Source organism: Berghia stephanieae, chromosome 4 (assembly GCF_034508935.2).
Source record: "Berghia stephanieae isolate SIO BIC M18660-M18661 chromosome 4, UCSD_Bste_1.3, whole genome shotgun sequence".
In the NCBI taxonomy this organism is placed as follows: Eukaryota; Metazoa; Mollusca; class Gastropoda; order Nudibranchia; family Aeolidiidae; genus Berghia; species Berghia stephanieae.
In genome coordinates this window covers 79872596-79894925 of record NC_088363.1, presented here as the reverse complement: position 1 = coordinate 79894925, position 22330 = coordinate 79872596, and the positions used below count along the sequence as shown (strand labels likewise).

At 37.1% G+C, this 22330-nt stretch overlaps 1 protein-coding gene across 2 annotated transcripts in view; it reads left to right on the top strand.

Annotated features, from left to right (window-relative positions):
* Window positions 1-5032: 5032 nt before the first annotated feature.
* The window catches only part of LOC144972103 (carbohydrate sulfotransferase 15-like), a 21858-nt gene continuing 4560 nt past the window's right edge, over window positions 5033-22330 (top strand). The window contains exons 1-6 of one of the 2 annotated variants that reach the window (XR_013645269.1): window positions 5033-5151; window positions 5845-6037; window positions 9411-9538; window positions 11111-11324; window positions 13370-13468; window positions 22165-22330. Coding sequence is in view for 1 of the 2 variants with exons in the window: in XM_078913192.1 (XP_078769318.1) it covers window positions 5146-5151; window positions 5845-6037; window positions 9411-9538; window positions 11111-11324; window positions 13370-13468; window positions 22194-22330 (777 nt within the window). In the remaining variant the exon portion in view is untranslated. The remainder of the gene's footprint in view (window positions 5152-5844; window positions 6038-9410; window positions 9539-11110; window positions 11325-13369; window positions 13469-22164) is intronic. The other variant, XM_078913192.1, reaches the window with a different exon arrangement.

The following is a 22330-nucleotide window of genomic DNA, read 5'->3' as shown; positions in this document are numbered from 1 at the left end:
ACGTTTATGAGTAATTCTCACTTAACTGTCTCAACCAGACTATAAAAATGCATGGTTACACAGTGTTTTGTGTTTTGGTCCGCTATGCTTCCGGATGGCAATGTTGTGAATGTCTTATCCAAGCGCATACTATCGATATGTGTGCCAAGCTCAAGACAATCGAGATTATAATGACTCATACAAACACACATACACAATCACGCCCATTAACATACACACATACACCACCAACCACCCCCCCCCCCAAACACACACACACGCACAAACACACACACACATACACACACACACTGATCTACAAAAACACCCGTAGAAAAACAATCACTGAGTGATAAAATAAATAGATAAATAAATAAATAAATAATAAATAATTGAGCAGCGAATTCATAAAATTAAATCGTGGCTAACAGACGATTGATACAGTCAAAAAATACATTATGTGATAATGTTATTCATTGAGACATTCAAATCTAGATGCAAATCGTTTCCAACGTATGCATGCTCACCATCACACCAAGACACACATCAAATCGAATGTATTTTTTTTTTTTAAAGAAAGGGGTCACACAATTTTACAACATTCAGCCTTATACAATTACACGTATAAAAGTCTATGCATTCAGCAAGGCTGTTGGTAAATCATAGATTTCCTTTGGCACCAAAGTACGTAGCAGCTCAAGTCTTGCAGGATCGCACACTGATTGGTTAAAGGACACCACTAACAATAATTCCTCAACTTCCTCCGTTTGTACCATAGATATACATCTGTACGTAGTACAAGGTGTATATCTATGGTTTGTACTTAGGTCCTCTAGTAATTATAAGGAGAACAGATAAATAACAACGAATAAATCTCAACAACGCATTTTTAGGATTTTTAGCATATTTAGAATGGATTTGTCTCTCGGTTGTATCCAACATAGTGACCATTGTTCTGGGACAACTTATGGCCCATTTAGACGTACACTCCGACGAACGTAGATGAGACGAGGTGGATGTGGGTCACCGTGGATCGACATAGGTCGTCCAGAGAAGTTTCGTTTAGACGAAGAGTTAATTGGATTCAATAGTCTGATGTCACGTCGCCTAGCAACGGCGGCCATCGTGGTTCTAAACAAAGAAAATCGGTACGTTTTATTCTTCATGGTTACTAGAACTTTTCATATGTCTTGTGATCAGAATGTGTAAAAGTCAGATCAGATTTATAATGGGTTTTTTTTTTTTCCTCTGGATGCGCTTTTATGCTCGTCGGAGAAATATTTCATAAGGGAGTCCGCCATTGTTCCGATAGTTTAGAGCCAGTTGCTAAGTTACTATGCGTCAGCACGAGGGAAGTGACGTCATGACTGTTAAAGGCTATTGCTCCGCGTCGTATCTGGGACACACACGCACACACACACACACACACGCACACACACACACACACACACACAACCACCACCACCACCATAATCCGTCTGACCGTGTACGAAAACTCTGTAGGGCTACGTCTGAATGGGCCTTTAGAAGTAAACCATATTTCTCAAGAAAAGCTTGATGGTCTTTACGTCGTGTGGACGAAAATCACACATCACATCAATTGATGTGCATACTTAGATGACATTGCAGTGTGTTTTTGTACATGAAATTATAATTTTGCCACATATCAAGGGACTGAATTAGCAGCAAATGCCTTCACTCAATAGTCTGTTTAAAAAAATGGAAAAGAAGAAAACCCTTGAGCACTTACAGCGGGCAGTATCAAGTAATGTTTTCAAATCGCTTTAGAAAAGTTCACAAGGCAACAACAATACAAACAAAACAACAGCTTGTAAGTCGCTGATAAAAACTATATTAATGTCAGATAAGAGATTTTTGGTCCCAGGATTCAACTTTGCACCGCCTACAACGGGATACAAATCTGCGACTAACCGGGTGATGGCCAAATGTTATATCACGTAGCAGACCACAAAAGCTGAGTGTTCCTGGGCTAAGTTATTGAGCCTATTCTTTTCACAACCCGATCGGAATGGAGATTTCCACTATCTGTATATACAATTTAATAAGGCGATCGCGATCGAAACACATAACGAGACATGGAGGGAAGCGCCTATAATATTATAGCAGATTCTGAGTCTAGAAGCTACTAGAAGCCCTTAGGGGTTGCTGCACAATATTTCTCAAGAAAGGCTTGATGAGCAATTAACTGGCCGCAGAAACAAAACATTCATAAATCTATTTATATAGGAAATCATGAAATTAGGTGGTATTTGTAAAAAACTCATCATAATAATAATAAAAAATTGAGAACAGTCACACTGGCACACTTTTTTTCTTTCTTTTCCTTTGTCTTAAAAAATATTGCTGCTGCTGCTTCTACTACTACTACTACTACTACTACTACTACTACTACTACTACTACTACTACTACTACTACTACTACAACTACTACTACTACTACTACTACTACTACTACTACTACTACTACTACTACTACTACTACTTACTACTACTACTACTACTACTACTACTACTACTACTACTACTACTACTACTACTACTACTACTACTACTACTACTACTACTACTACTACTACTACTACTACTACTACTACTACTACAACTTCTACAACTACTGCCATGATGTATTTCGTATGTAATTTATAATAACGTTCATGTTGTGTTGGTTTCATTTACCACTCCTTCTCTTTTCTGTACATTTTATGTTTCCACCAAATGTTTTAAAATACCGATACTAACGAAAGGGTGAAACTGAAAAGGCTTCGGATGGGAACAGTATTGTCCCGGCTGGTATGGAGAAGGTTAAACCGACAAACACGGATCTTAAGCTGAGGAATTCTTGTCGGACATTAAGTTGGTAAATGATATGCGAACTCGGCATATTAACTCCCGTTCAACGTACTACATTATGTTATCATTGTGACTGTGGACTTCGGTACTTGTTTGTTTTGAACAAACATAATAAGCATATTAAACTAACACTTTGTCTTCGCTCCAATCCAACTTTATCACCAGGGGAAGGAAGCTATACAAATGACGACCTCCTCCAATGGCCCGAGAAACCAGCTCTTGCTTTGCATTCTAATTCTCCAGATCTGGAATAAAATTTATGAAGTCGACGTCATTTGGCTATTTGTTATTGTTTTTTGACAGCCAGTTTGGTGGTAAGTTCTCACTGAAGTCTCTCCCACAGACCATCAACAACAACGGTAGCTAAAGGTTCCATGTCGTTTTGTGGGATCCATTATATTAACCGACACACACACACACACACACACACACACACACACACACAAAGAAAACAATTAAAAATTATACCCTTCCGCGCGGCATCGTAAGCTAGACATTCCATGAAGGAATATAGATAATCCATCAAGCAACAGTCTGACGTCAACAAGAATCACTCATGTTGTCCAAACTGAGAAAAGGGTTAATAATCTTGCCCCAGGGAAAGAAAACGAAAGTGCCTGAAGCGGAGCTCAAACCCGGGGCCTTCCGAATCAAAATAAAATGCCTTAACCACTCGGCCTCTTCATTCATTCACTCAATGCTCTCCGGCCTGCTGGTACCTGAGGCGATTCAAGGGATCTACACTGGTACTGTCAGCTTCTAATTTTTGGGGCCACTTCGAGGGATAGACCTCGGCTTTCCCTAATCACCCAAGTCGTGGTGTTCTAAAAACAACTGATACTTTGCGTTTAGTTAAAAAAAAAAAAAAAAGCTCATAACATCCATCAGCCGGATATAAAGTACAAACACGCAAAACTGTTTGTAACCTTAAACGTTTATAGTCTGATTGACACAACTACTTATAAAATGTCTGGCTAAATAAAACAAAACAATAACATATAGCGGAGTGACGTCAATTTTGTTCTATCTATAACAAAGAGCGGTGTAACAACTCGATTCATTCTACAACCAGATATATGTGTCATATCTGGTGTGAAGGTATGTCACGAATCCCATGTTTCAATAGGTCCAAAATCTACTGATTAATTCCCCGCATTTCTGTTTCAACACAGTGTGATTGATGCTCACAAACCGGATAGATCGGTCCACTCAGTCCAGTTGGTCATGAAGGTGGTTATGGACATAGTCCTTGAAATCACGAAATCGTGAATCATCATTTTTGTTTAGTCCAACTCTCGTAATGTTAGAGATCATCGGGAAAGAAGGGAAGGGAGACAAGTCCAGTGTTGCCAAGTGCCTTTGCAGAAATCCCACCAACTTTATGCCAGAAATCCGCCAACTTTATCCTACTTCATCTGCAACATTTGCCCAAAATCCGCCACAAAATACGCCATTTGATTTAAAACACTTATAATCAACAATAGTGTATTGTCTCATAATAAAAATTATGTTCTTAAACGCTACTCACCTATTTACAAATGTTTCCTTGCAAGATTCGAAGTTTCGATTTTGTTTGAACGAGAGTTAAACTGTCGGATATTGTTTTCAGCCTCGGTAAACCTGAGTTAGGTTGTGTAATAAAGATCTAGGCCAACAGTACACTCAGGTTTTAGGGGGGGGGGGGGAAGAAATAATTATTCTTAATTGCTACTCTTTTACTTTTTAAAAGGGTATACAAATCATCAAAAATCCTCCATCCGCCAGGCCATTTTATCCCCGCCAACCTGGCAACACTGGACACGCCAATCCTTCCATAATCCTTTAACCAGTTAACTGCCGTACTCTGGAAAGACACGTATTTAAAAATTAGGCAGAAAACTCGTCCTTCAAATATCGATCGAACTAAAATACTCTCATCTTAGCAAAAATTTCAAAACTGTCACTAAGGAATACTTCTCGAAGTCCCATTTTGAGAGTTTTTGTCAAGATGAGGGTCATTTAAATCGATCGTTATTTGAAGTACTAATTTTCTGGCCAAATTTTAAAATACCCGTCTTTCCAGAGCACGACAGTTAACTGGTTAACTAAGCATTGGGCTATTACGCGCTTATTTTTTCAACTAACTTGCCGGGCTAGTGCCCTGGTGGCATTAAGTTTGACCCGCAGTACGATCCTGCTCCACACAACGTCAACAATCATTCTTAGTCGACTTTCTAACAACAAAAGGGTGTCCAACGAGCACTGAATGATTACTCGTGCTATTCCTCCGTGTGTTTGTGTGTGTGTAACATTAATATGCTGGTAAATGTTAACATTAAATATATGTTTTAGCGTGTCATCTACTGTTTGCTGTTGCTTTTCTCTTAAAAAGATGATTATTCGAAATTAAAAAAGAGTTTAGACAGTAGAATCTAAATAATGTGTTTGTTTTTGTTTTTGTTTTTTAATTCAACAAGATAAGAGTGTAATACAGCGTTAGAATAGAATAATTGATACTGGGATCATGGGATATATATATATATATATATATATATATATATATATATATATATATATAGATATATATATTTTTTTAATTTTTCTTTTTTACTTGAGTGCTTTAAACAAGCACAGAATCACTCCTTCCGCACGGCACATTTGATTCCTCGTCCAGGCATTCCATGAAGGAATATAGATATTCCATCAAACAAATTCTCCTATTCCAACAAGAATCACTCATGTTGTCCAAAGTGAACAAATTGGGAATTGATAATCTCGCCAAAAAAAAAAAAAAAAAAAAAACAACAACAAAAAAAACGAAAGTGTCTGAAGCGGGGCTCAAACCAGGGACCTTCTCGATCACAGTGCCTTAACCGTTTGGCCACTTCCCCCGACCCTTATTTACTAACTTCTTTAAAAAAAAAAAACACTCTTTCAATAATGACAGAAAAAACTGTTTACTGGATTTAAAAAAATCTATTTTGTTTATTATTACCCATTTCTATTCTTCTTCAGAAAAATATGAGTCGCGTCCAAGTAATATTTCTATTTATTATGTTTGTGGTCTTAATTGTGATGTGCATAATATATGTTCCGACATTACATCTGGATTGGACAGGAAAGATCGAGCCATATTTTATCCAGACTTCAACATATGTTCGAGACCATCGTGGGTATATTTATCCCCAAGGATACTTCCAGTTTTTACGTAAGTCCTTTTTTTAATCGATCATAACTAAACATATAAATAGCATAGTTGCTTAGGTCAAAGACGACGTGAACTTATTTGCAGATCTGGTAACCGAACGCAATTATTGGCTTGATTTAACATTGTTGTAATGGACAATATGTTGCGTTTGTATGAAAGTATTTCCATTAAAAGAATGAGCTGATAACAGTTTAGGTTATCAGACCTGTAGTCAAAGGCTTTTCAATACCACGTGAGCAAAAAAAAAAAAAAGGTTCAGGTCAAAAATTCCAAGATATGATCTTAACTATGGTCTTCATTTACATCATAAACAATCAAAAATGTGTCAATTAAAGACATATTCATCAAATTCATATTTAAACTTATGGATGCTCATGTCGATTGCGTTTTTAATGATTTATAATTTTGGAGTCTTTGATTATAAATTTCAAACTGTATTAACTGCCCTCCCAATAAAAAAATGTTTGCCGAATAATTGTTGAAGAATGAGTTATAAGATGAGAAATATTCTATTTGTCTCCGTGGGTAAATCTTTACATGTCTTAACTTCAAAAGATTATTGTGGTCAATTTGATCAAAACTATGGAGATACATTTATTAACAATTATTGTAGGATAAATTAAGTCACCTTATCAAACACACGTCTACTACAACAAGAATCACCTAAAGATAAATGAAAATAAAACAAACTTCCTTTTAATCATCTCCAATGGGAAATTTGCCAGCAAGGATGGATGGCATATATCCCGATATGGTGACGCATTGGGCCCCAGGGCACGGGTCTGGTTGGCAGAGGCAATGTCTGACGTCCTTGCAAAAGGAAAACTTCCACATGTGTGGAAGCAGCTAAGATAGTTGCAATCCTGAAGCCATGGAGGCTGACATCAGTTACAGACCCTTATCACTTCTGAGCTGCTTGTACAAAGTTTTGGAGTTTGTTCTATCGAATCGATGGGGGCCGGTCCTAGACGCTGCCCTGTCACCCGAACAGGCAGGTTTCAGGGAAGGGAGTTGAACCACGGAGCAGGTCATTGCCCTTACAGAGCACGTTGAAGCCTAACCTATCGGGTGCATCTTGAAGGATTTGCCCGGAAGATAGAGAAACGCAACGGTCTTCTGTGGAAGCGGGCGGTATCAACTTGGGGTGCTAGTCAAGCTCTCCTGATGAAGTCCGCCGCGGAGTATTGCGTTCCAGTGTGAGGTAAAACCAAGAATGTTGAGAAGGTAGATATGAAACCTAGCAAGTTCATACACATAGTGTCGGGAACGCTGGCAACAACGCATAGAGAATGGGGCCCAATAATGGCAGCAATCCACCCCTGATGTCCGGAGGGAGACGACTACAAACATCTGGCTTAATAAGATCAAAGAGAGAGGGAATAGGTATACCCCTCTCAAGCGCATAATGGACGGTGCCCCGGTTTTGAGCCGAAATAAGTCCCTGCAAATCTTTTACATAGCTTTCCTGACTTCGGACAGAGCTGCATATACGAGATGGAAGTCGATTTGGACGAATTCAATCACTCGAAGCGGCGGGGACATCGACTGCTCGAAACTCTCGAAAAAAGCTCGAGAAGTTGCCAGGCTTTTCCACCACTTCGGCCGAGAACCTGCTTAACAGCACGCTCACTACATCAGTGGGGACTTGACACATGTCCAACATGTACCTGTTGTGATAACGAACCCGAAACCGCAGAACATCTGACTGAACGGTGCGTTGTGACGATGCGTCCGGGCGGGTTTGAGACGGTGCACGGGTGCGGTACGGAATTTACATCTTGGGTCGATCGTCATAACATAGTAGTGTGTGGTTGCTGCCTTTAGGTTTATATTCCAGGTGAAGACTGGAATAATTCAGGTGTCAGCCGCAGTTCAGTGTGGCAAAGTGAGATTGGGGACTCAACTTGGCAAAACCCTCAAACATGGGACTTTCGAGACCCCAAGGTTTGAGAGTTTTTGCCGATATGAGGGTCACGCTAATCGATCGATATTTAAAGGACGAGTTTTGTGGCTAAACGTTTTAATTCTTGTTATTTCAGGGAACGACAGAATAGTTATGAGACAATAATTGATCATAACCTACGAATGCGTCCTGAGATAGTGACTACATCTTGAATGCAGTGCTGGTTTATGATAGAACGCTCCATTTGCAGGTGCTTCCAACCGGAAGTTTACCTAGTAATCCAAACACTGCTTTGTAAATAAATGGGTCTGAATATACTGAGGTGTAACTCAAAATCAGTGGACTGTGCTTTTCCTATATTATTCAAGATCTTCACCATGCGGTGTCAGCAGCAAATGTTTCCGGAAAGTTTACAAATACATGTTGCATGAATAATAATTTATAATATTTTTTTATTCAGTTAATCACTCGCCTTTTATCGAGTGATCAGCCGATATCAACACGTTGGTTTTGTACAAATCCTGAGAAAATGCGGAGTTCTCTATAGCACATTTGGTAGACCACTTGCTTCTCACTCGAAGAGAACGGTATCGACCCTGAATGAGGTCAAAATCTTATTTTTCTCACCCCGCCACCGCCCCTACCCCACTCCTGTCCACCAGGATCTAACTGTGATTAAGTAGCTTGTTTTGTTGAATCTAGTTGAAAGCGATTTGCAATTGACTGGTCTCCCATCTAAATTAAAGCAAACAATTGATATTTTTTGTTTTATTCTGCATAAAATGTGACAAACTCTGGCTCCATGGGTTTTTGTGGCTCTTAGAGACAACATAGAAAAAAAGCTCCAATTCAGTTTTTCAAGTAACTTTTTTCAGAGAGTAAATTTAGTGGCAGTATGGTATAAGTTCTTCTTGATGTTTCGATTTGCATAGATTATGGTTTATGAGACCACTGTTGTATAACTGTAAACTCGATTAATATGAAATAAATGATATCATTTATAAAGAACATTTCGATGGATAACCAATGCTCAATGCGCTTTACAATGAATCGTTTATTCCCCGCAGGGGGCCATTTTGAAAACATTTTTCATTACATACAGTACCTGTTAGGCGTCATTTTATTTAAACTAACACTTTTACAAAATCCGTCACTGCTTGTAACCAGGTAATCATTCACACCTGAGTCCAGTTGTGCAATGTAAGAAAAGTACCTTACCCAAGGATAGAACATCGGGAGCAGATTTTTCCTTAATCAGTCACCCGTCCAGCCAGTAATCACGCTTAACATTGCTTGAGTCTTGTGACAAGACGAGACACCGTACCACTGAGCCATTGGGCCACACTAGTATGGGGACAGAAGCCGGTTTGGACTGTATAAACTTGTCTGATTTCTGTGCAGCTGACAGGCCTAGAAGACGTCTGAATTTAACAGTTTATTTTTAATAATTTTTTCTCGTATTTATGACAGCCAGATACAAGAGACCGGAGTTCCACAATGTGAGTCTTGAAGGGCATCATTCAGACACTGTGATGCCCAAATGTAAGGAACCCCACGGGAACGACCCAGCGTTCATTAAGGAAGTATTTAAGATGGCGGTAAGTACTAGGAATATTAAATAAAATGTGTAAAAAGAAAAGGACAGTTATGTAACAATAATAAGTAAATAAATAAATGCATAATTAGATAGGTAAGTTGGTAAATAAATACGTTTATAAATATCATATTAAATAAATAAATAAATACATAAATAACGAGATAAATAAGTAATCAAAGAGACACAAACGACGATGCCAGATTGTGACCATCGCCAATCACCCGATCATTAACAACGCTCATTGTTGATTCATACTGTGAGTGATCAGAACCACGTAACCTTTACTGAAGCAACTCTATAGAAGGCGGCACTTTTATAAATCATTCGACGACTGAACCAGAATTTTTAGATATTCCAGTTGTTCAAAGTTCTCGTCGCAAATGAGAAACAACTGGAATATTCTACACATTCGTTTCCAAAGGGGACAATGAAATGCTGGTGTAATTGTATTTGCTTGAATGCTCTCACAAAACCAGACAGCTCGGTCTTGTTGCTTGTGTCGTGGCAACAAACCAAACTGAGAGGTTCGAAACTCGTAATACAACCCCCCTCCCCTTTCCCCCTCAAAAAGAGCCAGTTCTCGTGATATTATCATCATTATGCATTTCTGGCATAGCTCTATTGTGTATCTCGGTGTAGAGATGAGTGTTACAAACTTAATGAAGCCTATACAATATTGACGTACACTGAAAAAAAAATTAAATGGCCAGAAAACTCGTCCATCAAATACCCATGGATTGGAATGACCATTGAAGTCCCCGGTGTTTAAAGTTTTGACAAGATAAGGGACATTTATTCGATTACTATTTGAAGGACAATTTTTCTGGCTAAAATAATAAAAATTGTTATTTTCTTGGACTCGGCAGAATTAAGATAGTGAGCCCAATGAAGTTGTTTCGTATTTAAATTATTGAATTGCCAATCGATGGTTCCTCTGTCACCTCTTGTTACTATGCCTGTCAAGCTATAGACATGGATTTTTTAAAACTATCATCTTATAGCATGAACCTTCAATTCTTCAATCAATATGCAGTGCATACACTTTTAAAAATTATTTCAGTTATCGTATAATATTTTATTATAACCAGTCGAATAAACATTTAAGTTGTTATATTTTGACTCTAAAATATAAAATAACGTATATTTTGGCCCAGTAACCAACCGCTGACCGTGAACCGAAGATCCAGAGGTGCTTGCCTATCACCGGGAGTAAACAACCCAAAGATCCTGAACATCACTCGCAATTTTAACACAGATGATTGAAAAAAGATGCATCGTGTCGTCAGATTTTGGGATGCAATTCCTTTATCAGTGTGTCAAAATATTGTGAATAATACTCTCTAACCGGGCCTGACCTATTTGTGTTTTGACATTTACCAAAGGTATCTCGGGCCTTTTCATACAGGAAAAAAAGAATCAAGGGGACGAAACGGGGTAAATGGCAGGAAATATTCTGATTTGTTGCTGGTTAGTAATGGGCGAACTATCAAGTAAAACATGTTGAAAATTGAAAATAACAAACAATTCAAACTACATCACATGTTGTTGTTTTTTCTTTCTGTAAAATAAATAGGGCCCTTTCAAGTACTTCAAAAATTACAAGAATCCATGTTGGTATGAGAACGGCTCGAGTCAACAAATTGTCTGTATCCCCTTCTTCTACTTCATCGGAACGCCAAATGCAGGAACCACAGATCTTTTTTGGCGAATCGAGAAGCATCCACATGTAGCATCTGTTAACATTAAAGAGCAACGTTGGTTCGATAAATTTCGGTTCTTAGATGGAAGTGAGTTGTTACTGTTGTTAAAGATAGGCCACTGTCGTCTCTATTGTTGTTGTTATTGTGTCTTGCTTCCTTTGCGTTGTTGTTATTGTTAGTGTTGTTGTATCTGTTGTGCTAATCTTTATTCTAAAGTAATTGGGAATGTTATTTCGTTGTTTTTGTTTTCTCCTTATTCTATTTTGCCTTCATCACCATCAACATAATCATCATCATCATCAATATCATCATCATCATCATCATCATCATCATCATCATCATCATCATCATCATCATCATCATCATCATCATCATCTTCTTCTACTACTACTACTACTACTACTACTACTACTACTACTACTACTACTACTATTACTACTACTACTACTACTATTCTTACTGTTCTTACAACTACAACTACCATTACTACGACTACAACTGCCACAACCACCACCACCACCGCCACTAGTACTACCTACTATTACTACTACTACTGCTACTACTATTACTACTACTACTACTACTACTACTACTACTACTACTACTACTACTACTACTACTACTACTACTACTACTACCACTATTACTACTACTACCACTCCTACTACTACTACTACTACTACTACTACTACTACTACTACTACTACTACTACTACTAACACTCCTACTACTACTACTACTACTACTACTACTACTACTACTACTACTACTACCACTATTACTACTACTACCACTCCTACTACTACTACTACTACTACTACTACTACTACTACTACTACTACTACTACTACTACTACTACTACTACTACCACTCCTACTGCAACTACTACTACTACTACTACTACTACTACTACTACTACTACTAGTACTACTACTACTACTACTACTACTACTACTACTACTACTACTACTACTACTACTACTAGTCATATGATCATTTTCATTATCTCACTCAACTTACCAAAACAAAGTTTTTAAGCCACGAGATCACGCAGGCCATCATTATATCATTTATAATTGGAATCACGGGAGTAGGGACATGTATGCTACAAAACTTATGCTTTGTTCACTTGTCGTCACTCTTAAAAAGCCCATGCCAAGTTTCGCTCACCACACGATGCCAGTGGTTCACGCTAAACCTTAAAATCTTTCTAAAAACATGAAAACACGAAATAGTTCTTATATATGTACAAAAACCCAAACATCTCAAGGCGGTATCATGTCGGGTTTACCTTTGTTTAATAAAATAGAAATAAAATAAATAAATAAAATTCCCACTATACATCCCATAGGGGACATTTTTATCTAGGGTCTATTCTAAGGGAAGACTGGAATAGCCCAGGTGTCAGCCGCAGTGCAGCGCAGCAAATGATCAAGGGCGAAGTGACTTGCTCAAGGCCACACAGCGGGTGATCGAACCCGGTACCTTCCAGGTACGAAGCAAAGACCATACTGCTGAGCCACGCTGTCCGTAAATGAATTTAAAGATTAATTAATTAATGAACCGAGATCTATCCCGGTGTTCACATAGTAGTAGTTGTGTACATGGCTCTTTTAGATCTGGCGGAATGCATTTTACCTTAGACTAGCGTCCTATCCAAAGGGTAGCAAGCAATTGTTATTGTCCGATTCACGCTACAGAAACCGGTATAATTCCGGCTCCACGAGCCTTATAGCTCTCAAGGACTACTTTTATAAAACCCGGGTTAAAACAAATGCCTTATTTGAAAACAGTATCTGTTATATTCCTGATTATAAAAACAAAAACAAAATATGATTTCCTGGTTTTGATCACATTGGCTTTAAACTCAATATTCTTCATATATTTTATTCCGACATAATAAAATCAGCTTGACACGTTGAGTCATATAGTATAATAATATTTATAATACAAAAAATAAAAAAATCCCGCGTCCAAGAAACTTTATAAACTCTTTACAATCCGGGATCTTTCCTTGAAACCGACCAATTATACGCTGTTGATTTCACAGTGGTTTATCATTTCCCCAAGAAACCTAGTCGTTACAATCCGTGACATTGTAATTATACAGAATCTACTGTGTTATTTCCAGAACGTTCAAGTCTCAAGTACTATATCCACAAATTTGACAGAGCCGCCAGGGAGATACAAGCAGCGACAAGAGACACAGGGTATCATCACAAAATTGTGGGTAGGGTATGAAATGTTTTTAAGCAACAGTGATTATAATTTCTATAATTATTTACTCTTAAAAACCGTCATTAACCACCTAAGGTGAATTATAACAATTAGATAAGTCCTTAACTCATATCCATATAAAACTCAGTTTTTAACTTTATCGAAAACAGAGATTTATAAAAAAGGTTTCCACCGCTTTTTAATTGCACAAAGAAGTCACTTTGAGGAACTTACATCGCGCATGGATTTAGTTCCATTGCCCATGGATTTAGTTCCATTGCGGATAGATTTAGCTACATTGTTTATATTTTTGTATTTTTGTTTTGTATTGGGTCGGATGGATGAATTGATGACAAAAATGAATAAGCGGAGCAAATGATAGGAAGAAAATTCAAATATAAATTTCCATTTAGTCTCCCAATATCGACCTAAATTTGCTCAAAACGCATTATAAAGGGTCCCAAGTCAACAGCAACGTTTAACACGAAGGACAGAGCATGCAACCTGTAAGGCTCCAGTATAATTTCTTTTCTACAAAATTAAGGTTGTTACTGGTCAGGTACTCATTATACACCTGAGTATGGTGGGAAAATGTGAGCTATGAGTCATTTCTAAGGACTAATATTTGCGCCGTCCACAAAAGGATTTGACCCATCGACCTACAGGATCTGAAGTCTAAGGTAAAACCCCAAAAGAGAAGATAGAAAGAGAGATAGATAGAGAGATAGATATAGATAGATAGATAGATAGATAGATAGATAGATAGATAGATAGATAGATAGATAGATAGATAGATAGATATAGATTGATAGTGTGAGTGTAAGTGTGTATTTGTGTGTGTAAGAGAGAGAGAGAAAGAGAGGGAGAAGGAGAGAGAGAGAGAGAGAGAGAGATAGATAGAGAGAGAGAGAGAGAGAAGAGGTGCTAGCCATTTAGATTACTGTGAGAGTTGTACCTCGAGAGCTTACAAGCCTTTTTGATCTCGGCTAGGCTCAAGAAACTTGTCTAACGTTGCCTTGTCAAGAAATCCAACAAAAACTATTCATGTCGGATTAAGGCACAGTGATAGGTAACTCTTGACAATGGTTTTATGTTCTATGGGACCGTTCTTTATAAATATGTGACCCATAGCTTTAAAACGATATGATGTCGGTACGGTATGGATCGTAAAATTGAGTTTATAGACTGAAATATGAGACTTGCGCAAATATTATGCATCATTTTATTACAAGGACATAATACAATTTATAAATGAGCTAACAAGTATAATGTCACATCTCTTATCATTTTGACCGTAGTCTAGATTTATTTTTTTCTCATCCGGTTCACAGCCACACAACACACGATTGAGACAGTCAGTCAAGTAAGATACGTCCGGCAAAATTGGTGAACAATCGTTTGAATGTTATAACTATGATTGTTTCATTTCCTTTAATTAGTTGACAAAAAATAGCCTAAATCTTGACATGCATAGGAAATTACATTTCGACCCAGACAAATGATAGATTTTTTGTCTTTAAATAGTTTTACTTTTGGCTGTTGTAGCAAATGGATAAAAAAACTGGGCGCCTACCCTTCCATGCTGTAAATCCTTTTGATCGACAGCACACGTCGAAAAAAGCCCCGCTCCTTCACCCTCCCTCCACGTTTTACCCATTGTTGCGTCAAGGGATTGCTTGGTCCATTCTTATGTGTCGACTAACAAAACCCTTATTTAGGGCTTAGTAATTACTACGGAATTCCGTTCTTATGTAAACTTTTAGTCCCAGACCTTTTCCGTTAAATCTTCGTCTACCCAAACATGGTTTAACTAACTCTTTTGGCATTGCATAGGACACTTCCACCGTCAATAATTTGGCAGAGAGAGAGAGAGAGAGAGAGAGAGAGAGAGAGAGAGAGAGAATGTGTGTGTGTGTGAGAGAGAGAATGTGTGTGTGTGTGTGAGAGAGAGAGAATGTGTGTGTGTGAGTGTGAGAGAGAGAGAATGTGTGTGTGTGTGAGAGAGAGAGAGAGAGAATGTGTGTGTGTGTGTGTGGAGAGAGAGAGAGAGAGAGAGAGAGAGAGAGGAGGTGTTTGGAGATTAGCTCATTCGCTTCGATAGAAAAATGCAACGAAAAAGAATGACATAGATATAAAATTCCCTATTTTATGAAATGCTTTTAAAAACTGTTTAAAATGTACAGATCGTCGAAAGTAAACATTTTTTGTATGTGAAAATTTAAAATAACGAATCCCACCGGTAGAAACAACAACAAAAAAATCATCCCAAAATATCAGTCTACCTCCACTGGGGATCGAACCTCAAACCTTCTGATTAACCATTGCTTTCCCTGACGCCTTTCATACACACTTGTTTCGATCTTTATCTTACACAGGTGCCTGCTCCTTAATTTGATTTTTTCAACAGTAAATTCAGCCAGTGTCATGTTTGTATTAACAGCCAATTAAGAACTATCGGACCTCCTTTAAAAAAGAATTAAGAACTTGGTTTGAGAGAATCGTAACTTGTTTTTATCGATAAATAGCAAGATTTCGTTTGGTCTGTTTACTTTGGCGCGACCAGCCCATTAAAACTAATTGCTGTTATCACTGATGATAGTTGATCACAGTGATGCGATGCGTTTAAGTAAAATGCACACTTGTTCTTCAACCTTTTCGATTATAGATGGAATGGCGTTGACGTCATTCACTTCTTTTCTATTGTTTTTTGGACCGCCAATTTGGTGATTAGTTCTCTCTAAATGTTATAAAACAGACGATGTTTAGTTCAGGTTAGACACAGTTTCATGTGTTGGTCCGTTTCATCTGACGGGAAGATGTTGTGCATTGACATAAATTTTGGCGATTTTAGTCTAAAAACAATGACAATAAGCCGACTGACGTTAACTCCAACCACTCTGTACAAGTATACACACACAAACACAAACAAAACAAACACGCATTCGTCTATTGATGCTAAGCGTATTGGTAAAATACTCACAGCATCCACCAGCCACATAAAATATGTTTGTTTTTGTTTTTAAGGGTTTTACGGCGCTTGCAACACATTAAGGTCATATCAGCGCCAGTAAAAAGGAAGAAAATGGGATAGTAAAAAGTTCTAGAATTACAATTAAAGCAGCCAAGAGCAAGTAAGACAAAGAAATGGGAAATGGGAACAAATAGGGATCAGATGTAGAATCCAAGAGCATACCACCAATGTACTTAGTTTGAGATCACCTATAACTCTCATCCAGACACATGCACAAAATCTAACAAAGAGGAATACACTCAAATGCTTACATAATACATTAAAAATAACAAATATAATAATACATAACGGAGAGATGATTTACAAGGAAAAAAAATATAATCTCCCAAAATAATAACTATGCATGTGACTGTTTCCCTCCCAGCCAGGACTCCGACCAGGGCCAGGAAAAAAAACCAAGTAATCTCATCCCAAGACAAAGACAGAAAGCATGTTGGAAAACAGATATAAGGAGAAAGAAGACACAGCAGTATGTACCTCCCTGCCCGCTATGGGAGGTCAAGACCCCCCCCCCCCCCCCAGCCACATAAAATGTACCAACACACAAAATTATCTAATGATAACTAATCACCCATCATGCTGAATAAAAACAATACCAATGATCCGAGTGACGTCAACTTCGTTCTTTCTGTAGATGGAACGAAGTTAAGGTCACTCAGCGTAGCCATCGTTATGTTATAGCCTGATACTGAAATCCAAAAGGACTGGCAGTTTGACGTCATTAGTGAGTTGTCGTTAGTAGAGCTCCTAGAAACAAGTCATTTCATTGGTTGAACTATTGAATTCAACTCACGATTTGTTTTCTTTTGTAGCAAAAGACTGGCATTTTGACGTCATTTTTTGGACAGTATCAGGCCATAACTTTACGAAGGCCACGCACTCAGGCCATTGTAATTGTTTTTAGAGAGCTATTTTAATGACTTATAGTCCGTTCCACAACCCGTGTGCACGGGTTGACGTGGATATCTTTACAACCTTCTGATGAATTTTAATGATAATTGGCTCGAACACTCAAATTGTTAGTGACATTAAGCCTGTTTTTTTCATCAGTTACAGTACTATATTTTAGAATTCTTCTTGTTTACGGTGAACATTTTGATGTTTTACAATACGGTATTATACATAGTAAATTCTGTTGTGATAACGATCGCTAAACTCGCCCACAGGCTTGACCAGGAGTTTCCATTTCACTAGATTCATGTGCACTACTCACTATTATTAACATCTTGACTTCAAAATGACACAGCAAAATGTACACTTTTTCACACTTGATATAAACAATTGTTACAATTTAATATTTAAAAGCCAGAGGCGTAGCTTCCAATTGTGAATTCTACACTCATAATCAGATAAACAAATATGAATTAAACATTCATATTTGTCACAGAGCAAAATTTAGAAGTATTTCTCAGAGAGCCGAAGCGCGGAGTTCATGGCATGCGGCAAATAGCAGAATGGCTTACAACCAGGAACTCAGAGGGGATAGGTCAAATTAATAAATGTTTATGTCAGCCTAATTATGCATCCTTGTATTTGAAAACTGCGGTTCCTTTGAAAGGTTATACTTAACAAAACTTACATGGAATCTGGTGTTAAAGAAATTTACATCCTGTGATATTTCACATTAATACATTCAAAGCGCCCCCCCCCCCTTTTTTTTTCCAGCGAACACAATTCAAGAATGGCGACCACGTAGCGTAATCGATGGGTGACCAGTGGGATTTCGTGACATGTTTTGTCCGACTTTTATGAGATGTCTTGCTCAACAGTTGGTCGGGTGTTATGTCTTTGTGAAAGGCATTTCTCCTCTTCCTATCGGAGACGGACGAAAACATTCGAAGACTCCCCCCCCCCCCCCCCCCGTTTTTTAACATTTAATTTATGTCACTGTCCGAAAAATGTATAAGCACCTAACGGGCTGTCCACTAGGGAATAGATATCGTATAATCGCAGCCTGTTTTCAATGCTGTGAAGTAAATGCTATCTATAATTAAATTATTTCTAACAAACCAAAATTATTTGCTCAGATACGCCACTGAATGCAACTTTGTTATGATTATTTCCCCACAGAAAAGAGAATCAACATACCATTACTATAAACATTTTATAGTTTGAGTCATATTTTATTGCAAATGACGAAAAGATCAAAGGAATTCGTCATTGTGAAAAAAACGTTTGGTAAATCATTATAGGTATTCAAAACTCGTAATGTCACTTAAAAGATAAGACCCGATGCAAAAAATCACGGCACCACATTTCGTAACTTTGGAGGAATTTGCAATATTCCGTGCACACGGGACTTACTTGGAACGGACTATAGAAACCCTCAAGGTTACATATAATCTTATGTGTTGTTACGTTAGATCCAGATGGCGAATGTTGTGAGAATCTTACCTAAACGCATATGAGGGGGTTCTTCCGTAGTGACGGGGGTCGTCGTCATCGTCATCATCATCATCATCATCATCGTCATCATCTTTATCATCATATCATCATCGTTCTCCTCCTTCTCCTCATCAACGGCTTCCCGTTGAGAAACGTACAGAATAAAAGATCTGTACTATCATTTTTAAATCACTGCACTCTGATTGTCCTGGATACATTAATGACATGCTTCAATTCTACGTCAAATCCAGAAAACTGAGATCAAAGTCTGATAATCACATACTTGTGAAGCCAGAAATGACTCGCAAAATCGGCGAGCATGCGTTTGAATATTCGGCACCCCTTATCTGGAACTCCCTTCCAAGATGTATCAGAGATAGTAATGATGCAAAATTCTTTTTAAAAATCTCAAAACGTTTCTTTTTAATATGTAACACTGTATAATTATACTGCTTTGTTTCATGTTGCATGTTTGAGTGGTTGTATATTTGAAAGTTGCAACGTTACTGTTAAGCGCTTTGAGCTTGTTGATATAATACTAATAATATATACTTTATTCATCCAAAAAAAATGGAAATTCATTTACAGGCGTGGCATGCATATAAATGTATAAACACAAAGTTGACAACCTATGTATACATATTTATATGCAAATGCACAAATTTGTAAAATTATACAACCAAGAACAAATAATAATACACATTTTATAATAAGACACATTTATATAGCGCTTATTCTCGTGTAAAACACAAGCTCTGGGCACTTTACAATATAAATTATTAGAAAAAAAAATAAAAAGAATTCATAGCCAAATCAAGGATTCATAGTGTCAATAAAAGCAAATACAGTAAAGATGTGTCTTGAGATTCTTTTTAAAGGCAGGTAAATACTTACACTCCCTCAGACCACGTGGTAGTTCATTCCAAATCTTGGGGCCGAAACAAGCAAAAGATCTATCACCAAATTTTGTTCTTTTATCTTTTTTCAAAAATTTTCGTTTGGTCATTACATGATCTTAAAGTGTAATTTTCAAATTTACACATGACCACGTGATCTGTGAGATATGCCGGTGCTATACCAGTCAAACACTTATAAACAAGACACGCTGCTTTGTAATATGTGCGCTTTTCAATGGGCAACCAATGGAGAGAGGCCAACAAGGGGGTTGCATGATCAAATTTTCGTTTGCCAAAAACTAATCTAGCTGCACTGTTTTGCAGTAGTTGTAATTGTTTTATAGAAGCCTGAGGCTAGCTGACAAGCAGGGAGTTACAATAATCTAGTTTCAATAAAATGAGGGAGACAACTAATATTTTACATGTTCCAATTGTAATATACTGACAGATCGAACTGATTTTCTTCAATTGAAAGTATAAAGATTTACAGAGAGCAGAAATGTGAGCTGACATTCTCATTTCTGAATCAAAATAGACACCCAAATTTTTCACAGTCTTTGAAACTTTGATCTTTTCACCCCCAATCAACACCTCAAGACCATCATTCACCTTCAACTGCCCTCTATTTCCCACAATAATCACTTCTGTTTTTGACTCATTCATTTTCAATTTGTTTGCATTCATCCACTCTTTTACATCCGTCACACATTCTTCCACACGTTTCACAATATTTTCGAGATTTTTTATCAGTAGCATAAAGTTGCGTATCATCTGCATAGAGATGATAGCGTAGCCCATGACCAGTGATGACATTAGATAATGGAGAAATATACAAAACAAAAAGAATCGGACCCAAAACAGAGCCTTGGGGAACACCAAAATACAATGTATGTTGACGAGAAAGTTTATCTAATATCATAACCTGTTGCTTTCTCTCATCTAAATAATATTCAAACCACTGCAAGACAGTCCCAGACAAGCCAAAAGTTATGTTAAGTCGCTTAATGAGAATGCCGTGATCAATAGTATCAAAGCCGCCGAAAGGTCTAACAATGTCAGAAGAGAAACAGAACCTTTATCTAAAACATCAAGCAAATCACTCGCAACACAGCACAGAGCAGTTTCTGTGCTGTGGTAAGAACGATAAGCTGACTGAAATTTTTCACATAGATTGTTTTCTTGGAGATGTTGTCAAAGGCGTCTGAGTACAACTTTTTCAAGGATTTTAGAAAGAAATGGCAGATTTGAGACGGGACGGTAGTTACTAAGGTCATTTACATCGAGATTTTGCTTTTTTATGAGAGGCTTTACAATTGCATGTTTATAGATATCTGGGACTTGTCCTGAGATAAGTGACTGAGTTATACAAGGTAACAACTCAGGAAGACATAATTTCAAAATATTACTTGGTAAAGGATCTAAATCACATGACTTCGAGGGAGATGAACAAATTATTTTAGAAATCTCTTCTTCCGTTGTTTCTTTAAAACAAGAGAGTCCCTGTGAACCCGAAAAAAGGTGGAAATTTATATCTTCATTTTGCAAGAGGTCCAAATTGTTCCGAATTTTCGATATTTTTCCCGAAAAGAAATTTGAAAATGCATCAACAAATAGCAACACTTTATATATTAATTTGATAAATTGAGATAGGCTATACGGGGTAAGGCGCTATATAGAAATCGTATATTATTGTTATCATCATCATCATCATCATCATCATCATCATCATCATCATCATCATCATCATCATCATCATAATCATCATCATCATCATCATCATCATCATCATCATCATCATCATCATTATCATCATCATTCAATTCATTATTATTATTATTATTATTATTATTATTATTATTATTATTATTATTATTATTATTATTATTGTTATTATTATTATTATTATTATTATTATTATTATGTTTATTATTATTATTATTATTATTATTATTATTATTATTATTATTATTATTATTATTATTATTATTACTGCCATCATCATCATCATCATCATCATCATTATCATCATCATCATCATCATCATCATCATCAGGATCATCATCATCATCATCATCATCATCATCATCATCATCATCATCATCATCATCATCATCGTAAAAAACAACAAAGCAGGTAAATGGCTCAAGCTATCGTGTGTTAGAATTGACAAACACATCTGACTAAATTAAAATATAGCCATTCATAAAAGTAATGACCGTGGTTTGTCCAACTTTGTAAGTTATCTGATATGAAATGTTATGCTTTTTCTCTCTTGGAATTTCTTACCTTGTATCTTTATGTACGATTTGAAAAAAAAAAAACACCCTAGCATGTATACAATTCTCGAGTACTGTAAGATGTTTCATGATTTATTTTCTTATTATTCATATCATTCAGGCTTTATTCCGACTACTTATTCAACGCAGATCGGACCAATGCTAGTCGAACACCAGAACAGTTCCATGAATGGGCCAAATCTAGTATAAAAGTTTACAACGACTGTTTTACAAAACACCCATTTAGATATTGTTTATACAGTCAAGAAATTAAACGATATACGAAG